The following is a 14,201-nucleotide window of genomic DNA, read 5'->3' on the forward strand; positions in this document are numbered from 1 at the left end:
AAGAGAAAACAGAATCACGATATGATGATTTGATCACAATCGCAGATTGTGATAGGTATGAGATCACAATTTGATTTTTATCACCATATTGACCAGCTCTAAATCAAAGTGTAGAAGCAGGGTGTTTCACTGGAAAACTGAGCTGCTTTATAAAGAGTCTATCCAATGCAATCTAATCAAATCAAAATGTTGGTTAGAAATTACACACTTGCCTTTCTTATTTAAGTCATAACCTGATTCTAAATGTACCACCCATGTATAATCTAAAAAATTTGCAGTGTAATGTACAGACATCTCAACAAACAACAGAGACTGTATCACAGCTAAAGAATACTAGTGTGCCTCTTTTTTATTATTGCCAAAACACATTGTATACAGTTTCCCATCAGGACAAAACAATAAGAATTGCATGTGCATTGTTCAGGAAGACTAAAGCATTTCTAAAACACAAACCTTCAGACACTGTTTACTTCTTATTTGTCCACAAACATAATCAAATGTTGCATTATTGTGCTACATTTGAGGCAGCTTTCTTTATGGCAGCTTAGGTCACATAAAAACAATTACATTTACAACTAGCGTAACAAAAATAGAAATATGACTCGTATGGCTATATGTCCACTTTTCAATAATGACATTTTAGTAAGAGTGTTTTTAAAAAAAAACAATCAATACAGCAGAGGTAAACATTTCTTAAATGTAAAAATCACTATACATTAATTTAAAGTTTCCAAGCTGGAAGTACTTGTGATATAATATAGCTAAGGTGTTAAGGCGCCTGTGAAAAGACCAATACCCTAATGATATACTCATATATTCGTGGTATAAACAGAGTTTTTAAAACTTTTCTAAGTGAACAAAGAATGCATACATTGGCTTTGGCTGAATAAAGGGGTAATGAAGGGGGTACAATCTTCTGCAGATAGCAATGTTAAAGTGACAGTGTCGTGGTGGCAGTTCAGCTCTTATCTTCATCGTTATTATCATCATCATCATCATTGGGCAAAGCACAGTCTTCCCGTCTATGACTGGACCAGCGATTGTCCACTCCTCTTCTCTGGCTTTCCTGTTGTTCTGTGTACTGGCTCAGCAGCACACCCACTTGCTCCTGGTCTTTGAAAGGACTTGGGTGGAAACTGGACTCTAACCAAGCTCGGTACTGCAGAAAAGACAAAATTATTTCAAATTTAAAGGCAAACCATCATGTCTTAATTAATTAGATTGCCAGTTAAATACAAAAAAAAAAGGGGCTGCAGAACTTAGTCTTAACCATGGCTACTTTTAATTTTTCTCATTAAATGTCATCAAATTAACAGATGATTATATGATTCTATATATTTGTGCAATACAGTAAAAGAGTTTGTGACAAAACCTTGCAGATAATGTATGCATGGTTTAATTTTAGCAGTACAACTTTTGAAGTTATGAAGTAGCAGTTTTTAAACTACAAAAAGTAACTGTTTCTGTGTAATCTCAATGTTAAAAATTGGGATTCCTAGATGTGCATGAATATGGACTGTTATTGCCATAAAATCTACACTTTGCTATATTTATATTTTACAATCAAAAAAATGCAATTTCTGTTGCTGAGATTCTTTACTTTCTCTTCTGAGATGTGGGAAAAGTCAGACACATAAACCAATTTCCTCTTAAATCCTCGAAATCTACAAACAATAAAGACTTTTTCAGTCATGCTGTGTTGCAAGATGCTGACTGTAAGGCCTATCACGTGATAATGAGTACCAAGCTAATGCAACCTGAGCAACCCCCCAACAGTTCCCCTTCTCTTCTTCGTCTCACGATCCACAGCCAATTGTCATTAAGTCATGCACACATGGGTGAGAAAAAAATGTATACATAACAATGGAAAAAACATTCTCTACTGTAAGATTAGAAAACTACAAACTAATGATGACAACAAATTTCTGTTAATTTCAATAATCGTTAATTTAAGTCATTTTTAGCCTTGAGATTGTAAAGCATCGAGAAAGCAACTTTAATACATTTTTCTTAAACCTACCACAGCAGTAAGTCATTCAAACATACAAGAAGGCATAATTTAGAGTGCCATTTATAACTTCTGTGACCATACAACAACAGTTTGCTTACGCTTTCTTTAAGTGTGTTACTTTCTTGATTTTGTTTAAATCTGCATTGATACAACAAAAGAAAATTGACTGTGTTGATGCCCGTGTAATGAACAAGTGAAATATAAATTATAAAATATTCTGATGTGTTTAGTGATGAACAGTTGCAAGCAATGCTAGTTCTATGGTAAATCCATCTTCTTCATATGTGTTGACATGGCAATGTTTTGTATAAAATAGAGAACAGTTAGTCAGGCTAGTCAAGCTGCTTGTTTACATTGGGTCTTTCCAGCAATTATCTTCCACACTGAAAGGTGAAGTGAATAATCTAGTACTGAAGTTTTGCAGAACATTTCCCAAACTAATAAGATAATTACTTTGCGTCAGTGTTTTCTTTACCTCTGAAACTAGAGTTGATTGATATTCTTGTAGCTGCTGCTGGAAGCCATAGTTGGGACCCACAAATGAACGAACAGCTTTAATGGCAGACAGGCATTCCTCCCAGTTAAACTTTGTGACTGTCATTAGGTAGGCCACCACCATCGTAGTGCTTCGAGATACTCCTGCAAGACTGTCACAATATAATAACATACAGTGAACAGGATCACAAGGCAGGCTCTAGGCTTAAATAAATGATCATTACCTACCAGTGAACCAAACATGCGCCTCCATTTAAACGGCACTCATGGATGAAGCCAATGGAATCTTTAAAATGTTGTAATCTGAAAATACAATACTTTCTTACTGTATTAAACATAAAACGGTTTCTAATTAATTCAGTAGTAAAGGTCACAATGCACATAATATGAAAATATTTGCTCTTATATTATTTACTGTTGTCATATAACGCAATGGTGAAGGTGACAATTTGGACATAAACAATGTGCCATCAGACACAGTGGATGTGAATGGCACTTGCTCAGACAGGAAACATGGATGGTCCTTTGCATAATCAAGCCACACAAAGCAGATAACCATGGAGCAGATGTTGGTTTCTCAATAGCAGACAGATTAACAGACTATGGGCTAAAATAGACTGACCAATGCTTTCCTTTTTCTGTCTTCCTGAGATTCAACCTCTTTTCTCAAAAACATGTCTCATCAGCAGTTTGTTCTGTCTTCCAAGCAGCAGAGGTTTCCGGCTGTCTTGTTTAATATGCAGAAAATAATCCTTGTGACAATGTTTTGGGTTTTCAACAAGCGGAATGTTGACAAGCAATCCTAAGTGGTTATTTGGCTCAGTTTTTCATTTTGATTTTTACAAACTTACACTCATCTGCAAATGAATTCCCTTCAGTTAATCCCTGGTCAGCCTACTATTTTTGGTAGTATGCTTTTGTTTGTCCATGTACAGCACAAAGACAACAAACTTTGGGGCAATAGTAGTTAACAAAGCTTATGTATCCTTATCATTGCGGCTCAAGTCAGGCAGGCCTGTAGTGGGTTGACAGTTAGCCTCATTAGTCAGACCAGTGATTGTGACAGAAGGGTGTATTAAACTCAGGGTGGTCGGGCCAACAGCCAGATGTCACCCTGTGGTTTCCTTCCTCTGCTGCCTAAGGGAAGGACACTTGATTGCAACAAGAGGTCAGACACCTCCATCCCAGATCAATGGGCAATGTCTCACTTTGATTCTCTGTCAATTGTCTTCAAAGGGCATGTGTTGTAAAAGCAGCACATAACTGTATCTTAATTATGAAATGTAAAATAAGGATTCAAGTGTAAAGTGAAGATCTACATTTGTTAGTTTATCACTAACCCCTATACAATTTTTTTCACTATCTTTGGAATTTGTAATACTTTCTCTAAATTTTATGCAGAGACATCTAACGCATCTAAAGTGGCAGAAAGCTTACCGACTTGAATGACAATGATTACCTAAATAGGTGAGAAAGTTTACTGAGGATGCCATGCATATTTTAATGGAGCCAAACACCTTTCAGTTTTATTTTTCTTTACTTAGTCCACACTAAGGATTGGATGATATAATAAGTAAGTAAAGGGACCTCTTTAATTGAAAAAAAAAAAAAAAAGTACATGTATATGATATATTGCTCCTTTTTTATGCACTACATTGCTGTGCAGAGTTTTGGGGAAACACAGTTGCCATAAGAAACCTGAAATAAAACAAGACATCAAAATATTCCTTTCTGCGTATTTACCCCTGTGGCATGACAGGTATATGTTGACCAAAAAATTTATTCATGAACTGAAGGCTGTGATATGTGCTGCTTTTTCTACAAACCCAGTCAAATAAATGCGCTGTCAATACCACCATGAAGCCCATCCACATGACATTGATATTGCCATTTTACAGCATTATACCTTAATCATCACCTCATTACTAGTCCTGGCTTTTATCAATGGTCAGTTCACAGTCTTACATCTGATAATAATAACAGAAAAAAAATTCACTCACAAGTTTTGACTGGCGGCATCATCTGCATGAATACAAAGGTAGGTCATATCCTAAAAACAGTGCATAAGCAATGATATTTAAATTAAGATGGACACAAGGAACGTAAACAGGTGGTTTAGTTTTCTCTGTACTTTAATGCCACATCACTGCTCCAACCCAGTACTTGACTATGCATTCAATATCTCAACTGTAGTATGTTACCACCCCCATGTGGACAACACTGTTACTGAGACTAAAGTATTTCTCAGACAGAATACTAAAACTGTTGGAAACTTACCTCATACACAGGCTTGGCATTGTTGTGCACAGACAAAATGTGTGTGATTCCGTTTTTTGACAGACTTTCTCTGTCCTCTGAATCTATAAAAGTAACAAGTGTAAAGTTACGTTCAGAACTTTTATTAAAATGTTTTGCACAGATTACAGTTTTAACAGTAATATTTGACAATGTCCCTAACCTAGTCCTTTATAAACTAAAGTTCAAAATATAAAACTTTTTATGTAACAAACATAAATAATTTTACAGTAAAGAGATTAACTCACCTCTTATGTTACCAAGGAAGAGCCCATCAACAACCTGTGAAACAACAGACATAATGTGTTTTGAAAAGACATTAGCTCAGGGAAACTGGCGTCTCCAGAAAGGAACAAATGACTGAAGCCAATGCAGCCAGATTGGGATTTAGGGATTAAGTCTTAAGTAGCAGCAAAAAGGAAACCACCATACAAGGTCTGGAGCACTAAGGCTTTGTTAGATAGACCAACACTGTAACAAGATTAAAAGTTACAGAAAGAAACTGGGTTTACATTTTCATTCCTTCAATGTTTATGGAGTAATCGAGGAGTTAAATGAAGTGTATGTAATTAAATATTATATGTATAGTTATAAGTATATTATTTATATGTAAAAATCCTAAAATAAGATCTTGTCTGAGCTCCTGATATACTCATAAAGTCTCCGGTTTAAATTTAGTAATGTACATTCCTAAATACTTGGAGCTACTCACAACCTCTATGATCTCATCAGAGATGGAGAGGGATTACAATAGTGATCAGAGAATACTGTCTATATTATAACACCCCTGCCAGATCAGGCACACCTCTAGAAAAGAAACATATTTCCTTTGTACCATATTACCCTGATCTGAAACAAATTAAAACCTTTAAGAAGAAAACCAAGGGTGCTCTTGGAAGCCATCACTTCACTGTTCCCCTATGTTTCCTGGAAACACTTGCAATGATGGAAAAACTTGCAATAATTAAAGACATTGGACATTAATTTCTCTAGTCCAGGGGTGTCAAATTCAAAGTCACAGAGGGCCAAAATTAAAAACTGGGACTAAATCGTGGGCCAAACTAAATATTTATTGAAACATTTTGACAACATCTGCATATTTTCTCTTCTTTCGAGATATATATAATGTTAAACCTTTTTTTTTATTTTTTATTATTAAAATAAATGTTTAATAATAGTTTTGCTTAAACACTAACTCCAGAACAAGCACAATATAAAATAATAACTTTTTTTTAAATAGGCTATAAAGATATAAATTATATGTAGCCGGCAGGCCAGCTCTAATACATATTTGATATGATCTCGTGGGCCAAATATAATTATATCGCGGGCCAAATTTGGCCCCCAGGCCTGACTTTGACATGTCTGCTCTAGTCTATTTCACTAGGTTATGGTATTTAGATTTTAGCACCTGCAAAACAGCCTCTTTGATAGTATAAATAAAAATAAATAATAGAAATGCAGCAAATTCACAATGTACTAAGAGTCCTGATAGACAACGTCTCAGTCATTTGTATTACTACCATCAGAGGACATAGTTGTTTCATAATACAGTATCCTACAGATTCAAAGTTCAAATTTGAGCCTAAAACATGACGTCAGCAGTAGCATAAAGTAACATCGTTAATGGAAATATTTCACACTTAGTTGAGATTCTTACCTTGTTCATCCCATTCCCCATAATGACTACAAATTGAGCGCAATAAGCTACAGCACTGATCTGAGGACAGAGGTAGCCTGTGCTAAGGTGTGGACTTCGGATGCAACAAATTGAATGACTTATTAAAGACTAACCATTTGAGCTATTGTCATAGTTAGCTTGCATTATTACATAGAAATTAAAACTTCGGTATCGCCGTATAATAGCAAATACGTGCAGACCATTCCTTCATGCTGTAGGTTATCGTCTTCCGGATTGTTTTGACGTGAAACAACTGCAACAGCAGGCTCATCCGGTAAGTGACATCACGGCTGCTGTGCCTCGTTTAACCTTCAGAGGGCCTTTACGCTCCAGTTTACCGCTGATCACACACACACCGTACAGGAAAGCACTAACCCAAAACACTCTCACTGCTAAACCAAGTCTAATTACTGGATTAAAAATGAGCACAATTCAAATAGATGATGGCCAGAATAACTCCCGCCCCTAGACAAGGCCAGTTATGATCAAATTCTCATATTTTGGCCATATACAATTTTAATTTGGTTAAGACTGCTTTAAAACTTAAAACCTAAAAAAAAAAAAAAGAGGCAAGGCTTTTAACTTTAGTTTTATTTCTCAATATAATACAGTGACCTTAAGAGGAAGTGGTCTTCCAAAATGTACAACTGAGGTAATTTGAACAATTGATAAATACAGAAGTAAAAGTTTTCCTGACTATCTTTTATGGTCTTCAAGTAAAGTAAGTACAATGGTCCTCTTGGTTGTTTACTTTTTCCACTGCTTATTTTCATAGTCCCACTTGGCTGAAAAGCCCTCCACTGGGTTGATTCTCATATCCAGCATCCGCTGCAACTCTTTTCCTTTAAATTCATCATCAAATGTGGATGGGACTGGCCCATACACTATGGGGAAGAAAAACATTAACAATTAATGTCCATATACAAAAATAATTTCTCTTCTATTTATATTATTCACCATATTTTCGCTGCCACAGCACAACCAGGCCAGTGAAACCGACAAAAAACAGCACTCCTCCAAACACAGACTTCCATTCAGATGACCCTTGATTCATCTCAGCAAAACTCTGCTTAAAGCTGATCCGGTACACTGAACAGAAGAAACCATTATACATTAAATTTCACCTTATGCAATATTGAAATAACTGAACAAGACAATATGATGTGAGATACATTTTATAGAATGAGTTATTGGCTGACTTAGTTTCAAAGGCAATGTCTGTTCAAGTGACATCTTACTTCATTTAATAGATTTACTAAAGGTTTGCTACCTTAACCATAATCCACCATATAAAGGTATTTATAACAATGTAACTTTGATTAAACACTCACAAATGGAATTAACTGGCTACAAATGATTATAGTGTCATCACTGTAATATTGAATACTGTATTTTGTTGTAATAGGGACAGTTAGAACCTCTGTCATAATTTCAATGATGTTCTGTGGTTGTCCGCCATTGCTTCGTCTGGATTTAAAAAATCTGTGCCAACATTTAATACTGTATATCCTGTCTCTTACATGCAACTTTCTCTTCATTGGATAGGGATACCCATGAGCCCTTCTCCTTCTCTTTGAGAGATATCTGCTCTGGACTTAGTGTCTGCACATAGCTGATATCTGGAAGAGGATTCTCACGCCTGTCAAAGTAGACAGGGAGTGTATAGTCCTCAACCTTAGCAACACCTGCAGGAAATAATAATATAGATTAGTGAGGTTAAATTCAAACAATTATTTCAAACAAAAACTATAAATGTGCCTTTGTGGTTGTACTCTTACCATGTCCCCCACGTAGACAGACAGAGGTTGAAATAGCACGTTTGCTGACGAGGCTAAGAGCTCTGGATGCCAGCATTCTGGGAATAAAAACAGATATCACAATGAAGAATAATACAATATGTACAACTGTATGCACCCATAAACACTACTACAACACTGCAACACCATGGCTAAATATGATTATTTTAATGTGGTTTACAGACATTTTCAGAAACTTTTTATGTGGAATTTGTGTCTTTTAACGTTACTTCTACCATATATCGATTGGCTAAGCTAAGCTAATGCTAGTTTGGTGCCAACACAAGGTCATGTGTGCGACAAAGATGTTCCCTCAGTCAATAAAGAACCAGAGAGACTTATATGTAAGGCAGGACTGTTCAACCTTAAACATTACACAGACAAAAACGGGCACTGTATCTTTAGAGAGGATTTAATGTTTGTGTGTATATCAAAACGTCAGCGATCCTTTGCTAATAGTAGCATACAATTTAGCATCTCGGAACAACTGCGGGCATTGACAAAGTCATCTATATGAAATGTATTTCGAGGGAATACTCTTGTTGTAGAATATATGTTATACAACAGCTGTACCGCCACTGCGTCTGAAAGGTTATATACGATACTATAGCCAACAGAAAAGTTTAACAAAAATGCAACCTACTTTATCTTGTTCGCCCGTCGCTCCTGAGTGTGAAAGGAAATCGGCGGAGCTGCGGCCGGAAGAGACAACGAGGACGGCACGTTTCACGTCACTTTGTTTTAGTTTACGGCACACCGGTGAAACAAGTGGAAGGGGGATTTAAGATTAGCTCGTATGGCTCGATTATATCTTATTCACTAATTCATTTCGTTAAACTGGCCTTTCTATGTCCAGTCCGCGTGTGCTTGCATCCATTGAAATTATCTTCGACGAGTTAGTTTGAGGGTTAGCATGAGTTGAAAGCTACTTTTGTGCACTTCACATGGGTTGTTAGCTAATGCTAGCAGAGTGTGGCTCAATAGTACGTAACAGCAACTCGTGTAATTTGTATTTTTATTAATTCTGTCATTGTCGGCTCTAAATATGCCTATTCAGCTGACGAGTCAGGCTTACTGTAAAATGCTTTTACATGCTGCTAAGTATCCTCATTGTGCCGTAAATGGGCTACTAGTCGCTGAAAAGCCGAAAGACAAAAAGAAAGACAGTCAGAATCACATAGCTCTATGCGTAGACTGTGTTCCACTGTTCCATGGTACTCTGGCTTTGGCACCAATGCTTGAAGTCGCTTTGACACTGGTAAGAGCATTTCTATACCAAACATGCACGGACACGTGTTTTTATTTATATTCTAAATTATTTTATTTATGGAGGTACAGTATATCTGCAGTAAGCATGCATTGTACAGAACAGCTGAAATACACAGAATGTAGATTAATCAGTGCATGCTTTACTTCACAGAACATTTTAAAAAATAAATGATATCAAAGGAGTATCTATTGTAATTATTGTATATGCTTTTATTACAGATTGACACTTGGTGCAAAGAGAATAACTATGTTATCTCTGGATATTATCAAGCAAATCAACGCTCAAAGGATTCAAGGTACATATTTGCTGTCTGAACAGCTGTCTGAATATAGTTGGATAAAATAGCGTTTTTTATTTTTATAATATAAATATGTGGTTCTGATTGCAGACTTAATCAGTTTGCTGAAAAAGTAGCTTCCAGGATTTCTGACAACTTTAGTGAAGCTGCAATCATTATGGTATGTGGGCATATAGCTTCTAACACAGGTTTAAGCAAATTTTCATTTTAATTCTCCATTAAATGACATTAATTTGTCTATGCCTTTGACTGTTTCAGGTGGATAACAGTAGATTAACAGTGAGTTGCTTTGAGCCTATAGTTATTATCTATGATCATCATGAAAACAAATGGAAAAGCAGAGATGTTACAGCGTAAGTTTTCTGGTTCTCTTCAGATTATCAGAGAGAAGTGTACTTACTATTGAAAGAGTCTACAGTTAGTTCAGCTAAAATCATTTAAATAACATGTCATGCAACCAACCAGAATATGATTATACATGCACAGTTATCTATTGTTTGTCCCTAACATATTTTACTTTTTAAAAATATTTTATTTATCAGTGACTCATTTGAAGACTGGCACGAAGCACAGAAGATTACATCAGCTCTTCTAGAGAGCCGATGCTATGAAAATCTTATTGACTTTGACAATCACTTGGATGATCTGCGAAATGATTGGACCAATCCTGTGATCAACAAGTCGGTCTTGGATCTCTGCTAACTAGTGCTTTGTTATGCCAGCTTTCTCGATAACCTTAGACCAAGATTTATTGGTGCCATTTTAGCATGCACTATTTGTATAAGGGAGAGAAGTGCAGAAAGCTTGGGCTAGTCTTTGTTTTATCAAGGGGGTTTCCTGTTGATACTTGAGGAAAAATGAGCCAAACCTCAAAGGGCAAGCACAATAGTGTACAATTGGCACATTTTGAGACTAATATTTAGGTAAGACTAGACTAAGGTTTTTAATGCAAATGTTTGTGACAATTTGTAGTTATGTGCCTAAAATTAGATTTTAAATCATAAAAACAAAATTACCTTTTATTAATATATATTCAGTATGTTTAAAAAGTGTAATGGTTTCTGCTTCCAAGGTTGTGCCTATTTTAGGCATTGGCATGGATTCAATGGCTTTTCTTTTATTATAGTTTAGGGACTGCCGTTTTAAAGGGATGCATTTTATTTCTTTAGACAGTACGATTTAAACTGTTTTTACTGTACCAGTGGGTGGTGGGGGGATGATGCTAATAAACTGGCAAATACAGAAAATTAGAACATTTTTATTTTCATGTTTGATGTGCTGCTTGGTTTGAGCTTTCCTTCATAAATAAACTTTAATATTTTGAGAAAGACTGACTGAGTAATTCGTTTATTAACCAACTGACGATAAAACGAAACAAAACATTCAAAAAATCCAGGTATATTTTTCGTAAATTGATAAACATCTCCACACAGTGGATTGTACCCGCAACTGCTTTTCATTCACTTCCTAATCCATGTATGTAGAAATGATCCAGTTTTACCTGCAGTGACATTTTTTTACCCTTCATATTACATTCACTCGTGTACATCCATGGCTCTATTAAAATAACATAATGTGCACATCATATATTTGGCATGGATTTATATAATGTGCATGTGTATGGAACTTACGTTTACGTCTCGCGAGAACGCGCTCGAGACCTGCGAAATCTTGGTTTTCCGCATGGCAGTACGCGGGAAATAGTTGTTTTGAGACATAAAGGATAGAGTTGAGATTTCTTATCAGTTCATAATATGAACGCATCTGAAGTAGAGTTTATAGCGGAGAAGGAAGTGATTCAAATAATACCGAATTTCAGTCTAGACAAAATATATTTAATCGGGGTAAGTTAACGTTATGCGTCTTCAGTTGGGTAGATTAGCATGGAGTTATCAATATAGATATATGTCTGTTTTTATATTGTGTTTCAATGTCATGTTTCAGGGAGATCTAGGTCCCTTTAACCCTGGGCTTCCCGTTAATGTTCCTGTGTGGTTGGCTCTTAATTTAAACAGCGTCAGAAATGCAGCATTGTACCCCCTGAATGGATGGATGTTGGTAAGTTAGATCATGATTTTACCAAATGTAACATTACTACTGCCATATAACCAACAGTATTTTTTGTGTAGACAAACTGGAGGAAATGCGCGAACTTGAAAGAAAAGAAGATACATTTACACCTGTTCCTAGCCCATACTATATGGAGTTGACAAAACTGCTGCTAAATCAGTAAGATATACTGCACACGCAATGCATAATACAGTCAGCATTAATAATCATTGTTAATCTGTAGGCCACTGATATCTCTTATTAAGTTAACAATTGTTTGTGTGTGTTTCCCATTTTAAGTGCATCAGACAACATTCCAAAGGCTGATGAAATTCGCACTTTAGTAAAGGATATTTGGGATACCCGTATTGCCAAACTGCGCCTCTCTGCAGACAGCTTCATCAATCAGCAGGAGGCTCATGCCAAGGTATGAAAATACCATTTGTGCCCATTTCATTTGACAGCTTGAGCTCACTATTAAAACAGGCACAATATTATAAAATAAATGCCGTTAATGCAAATACGCGGAGATATTAAATGAAGATCAAGAATATAATAATTATGTATTTTTACACTGTATTTATTTTTTGTAGCTTGACAACCTGACCTTAATGGAAATCAATACCATCCGAGCATTTCTTCTTGACTCTTTGAACTGCATGTATAAACTACGCTCCAATCTCCAGCCTGACTCAACTAAAGGACAGTTCAATGACTATTGATAGTTGTGTGCTAATTTTAGGGTCAGTCCGTATGAAATCAGCCATTTTCAAGGAATCTCCCCTATGAGCCATCTCGGATTTGGCTGGAAAAATAAAATAAAAAATAAAATCTAAAATCACCAAAAAAAAAAAAGAATCTCAGCTCAATCCCTTGAGTCGTTCCTGAGTTATGGCCCCTTGAAATTTTGGGGCCATGCTCGCCTTAATTTAAAAGCATTTTTGAGAGACCATAACTTCATAAAAAATGAAACTGTATTATTGTAGGTTCTTTGGTCTATTGTCAAGTATTGGGTATCTTTATTATGGGGCAACAGATTCATAATCTATTACCAAGAATCTACAATAATACACATTTTCAGCTTCCTAGCTCTATTTTTTTATGGAGTTATGGTCTCTCAAACATGCTTATAAATTAAGGCTTCAGAAAAAGTGAGCATGGCCCCAAAATTTCAATGAGCCATAACTCAGGAACGACTCAAGGGATTGAGCTAAAATTTGAGATTGTTTCATTTGGTAATTTTAGATTTTTAAATTTTTTTCTCTCAGCCAAATCTGAGAAGGCTCATAGGGGAGGGCAGCTGATTTCATATGGACTGACCCTTTTAATAGAAAACGTATGTGATAAAATGTTTGTATTATATAAACGTTTAACAACTTCAGACTCTTAGTTTCATTAAATTAAATCAATGCTTTTGCCATCATTGTGCAACAAAATGTACAAACCATTTCACTGTGGTTCCTAGGTGACACTCAGGCATGTTTAGAGCCAGAATATATTGTCAATAAAATGAAGGTCATCAGAAATATATTTCAATACTTGGCACAGTAAACAGGCTTTAATTTCTTCAACTGGTGAACAGGACTTAACACCATCCAATAGAGTTAAAGTACCTTTTAAATGCTCTATTTTGCCTCCCAGTTCATGCTGCAGTGGATGAGCTGCATGATTTTTTCATATGAAGCCATATTGTCCCATAAATGTCAACATAGAGCACATCTCATTTCTCTTTCCTTGCTTCCTTCTCGATTTCTCTCCTCGATCCTCTATTTTTCAGCTGTTGATCCAATGTGCCATTTTAAGTGGTGTCCCAAAGTTCAGAGGAGGCGAGGGAAGCAAACCACAATGTAAATCGGAGTGAGGGTTCAAGAGGCAGACATCAGTTCAAATAATTGTCTCACAGTGAGGTTTTTGTATTGTTGCAATTACACAAGTACAGCAGCAAAGCATTTTTGACATGTTACGAAATCCTGAATTTGACATTTAAACTAATAAAAATGTTACAACACATTTGCCTGAATATAGATATGTTGTCTTACTTTGAGTTAAAATTTCTGGAATAATAATCTGAAATAATCTTTAGTATAGTCTTCATTCTAAGGTCATTTTTGTCAGAACCAGCACCTGAGGAAAAACTGTCCCATTCATCCTCGGCATGTATTTCTTGCTTCTCTTCTCCACTCCTCTCTCCTCCCTGTGAAATGAGATGCGCCCACGGTGCAGTTGAGGGTTTATAATACTCTGAGCGCACTTCACTCTTTCCAGACAGTTGCTGAACAAACATTTGTCAAGATACTTTTATGAGT

At 36.0% G+C, this 14,201-nt stretch overlaps 4 protein-coding genes across 4 annotated transcripts; 2 read left to right on the forward strand and 2 right to left on the reverse strand.

Annotated features, from left to right (window-relative positions):
* Positions 1 to 317: 317 nt before the first annotated feature.
* Positions 318 to 6,744, reverse strand: dusp22a (dual specificity phosphatase 22a). Its single transcript, XM_020941481.2, has 7 exons — positions 6,462 to 6,744; positions 5,050 to 5,083; positions 4,784 to 4,866; positions 4,507 to 4,556; positions 2,735 to 2,809; positions 2,487 to 2,658; positions 318 to 1,159 (listed from the first exon to the last, which is right to left on the reverse strand). Exons 1-7 carry the CDS (start codon positions 6,480 to 6,482, stop codon positions 959 to 961), a joined length of 636 nt encoding a protein of 211 aa, XP_020797140.1. The 5' UTR covers positions 6,483 to 6,744; the 3' UTR covers positions 318 to 958.
* Positions 6,745 to 7,058: 314 nt separating this feature from the next.
* Positions 7,059 to 9,002, reverse strand: LOC110175297 (cytochrome c oxidase subunit 4 isoform 1, mitochondrial). The gene is made up of 5 exons (XM_020941450.2): positions 8,922 to 9,002; positions 8,261 to 8,337; positions 8,003 to 8,167; positions 7,440 to 7,571; positions 7,059 to 7,366 (listed from the first exon to the last, which is right to left on the reverse strand). The coding sequence occupies exons 2-5, from the start codon at positions 8,334 to 8,336 to the stop codon at positions 7,230 to 7,232; spliced, it is 510 nt and encodes a 169-aa protein (XP_020797109.1). The 5' UTR covers position 8,337; positions 8,922 to 9,002; the 3' UTR covers positions 7,059 to 7,229.
* Position 9,003: 1 nt separating this feature from the next.
* Positions 9,004 to 11,174, forward strand: emc8 (ER membrane protein complex subunit 8). Its single transcript, XM_020941655.2, has 5 exons — positions 9,004 to 9,536; positions 9,767 to 9,843; positions 9,937 to 10,006; positions 10,105 to 10,199; positions 10,389 to 11,174. The coding sequence occupies exons 1-5, from the start codon at positions 9,324 to 9,326 to the stop codon at positions 10,546 to 10,548; spliced, it is 615 nt and encodes a 204-aa protein (XP_020797314.1). The 5' UTR covers positions 9,004 to 9,323; the 3' UTR covers positions 10,549 to 11,174.
* Positions 11,175 to 11,353: 179 nt separating this feature from the next.
* gins2 (GINS complex subunit 2) lies at positions 11,354 to 13,919 on the forward strand. Its single transcript, XM_055154724.1, is given in 6 exon segments — positions 11,354 to 11,690; positions 11,791 to 11,851; positions 11,854 to 11,904; positions 11,976 to 12,075; positions 12,196 to 12,322; positions 12,489 to 13,919. Coding segments are annotated over 6 exon segments (558 nt in total). The 5' UTR covers positions 11,354 to 11,600; the 3' UTR covers positions 12,618 to 13,919.
* The last annotated feature ends 282 nt before the right edge of the window (positions 13,920 to 14,201 follow it).

The sequence above is a fragment of the Boleophthalmus pectinirostris genome, unplaced genomic scaffold (genome assembly GCF_026225935.1).
Source record: "Boleophthalmus pectinirostris isolate CB_2022bp ecotype Guang Dong unplaced genomic scaffold, ASM2622593v1 HiC_scaffold_19, whole genome shotgun sequence".
Lineage (NCBI taxonomy): Eukaryota > Metazoa > Chordata > Actinopteri > Gobiiformes > Gobiidae > Boleophthalmus > Boleophthalmus pectinirostris.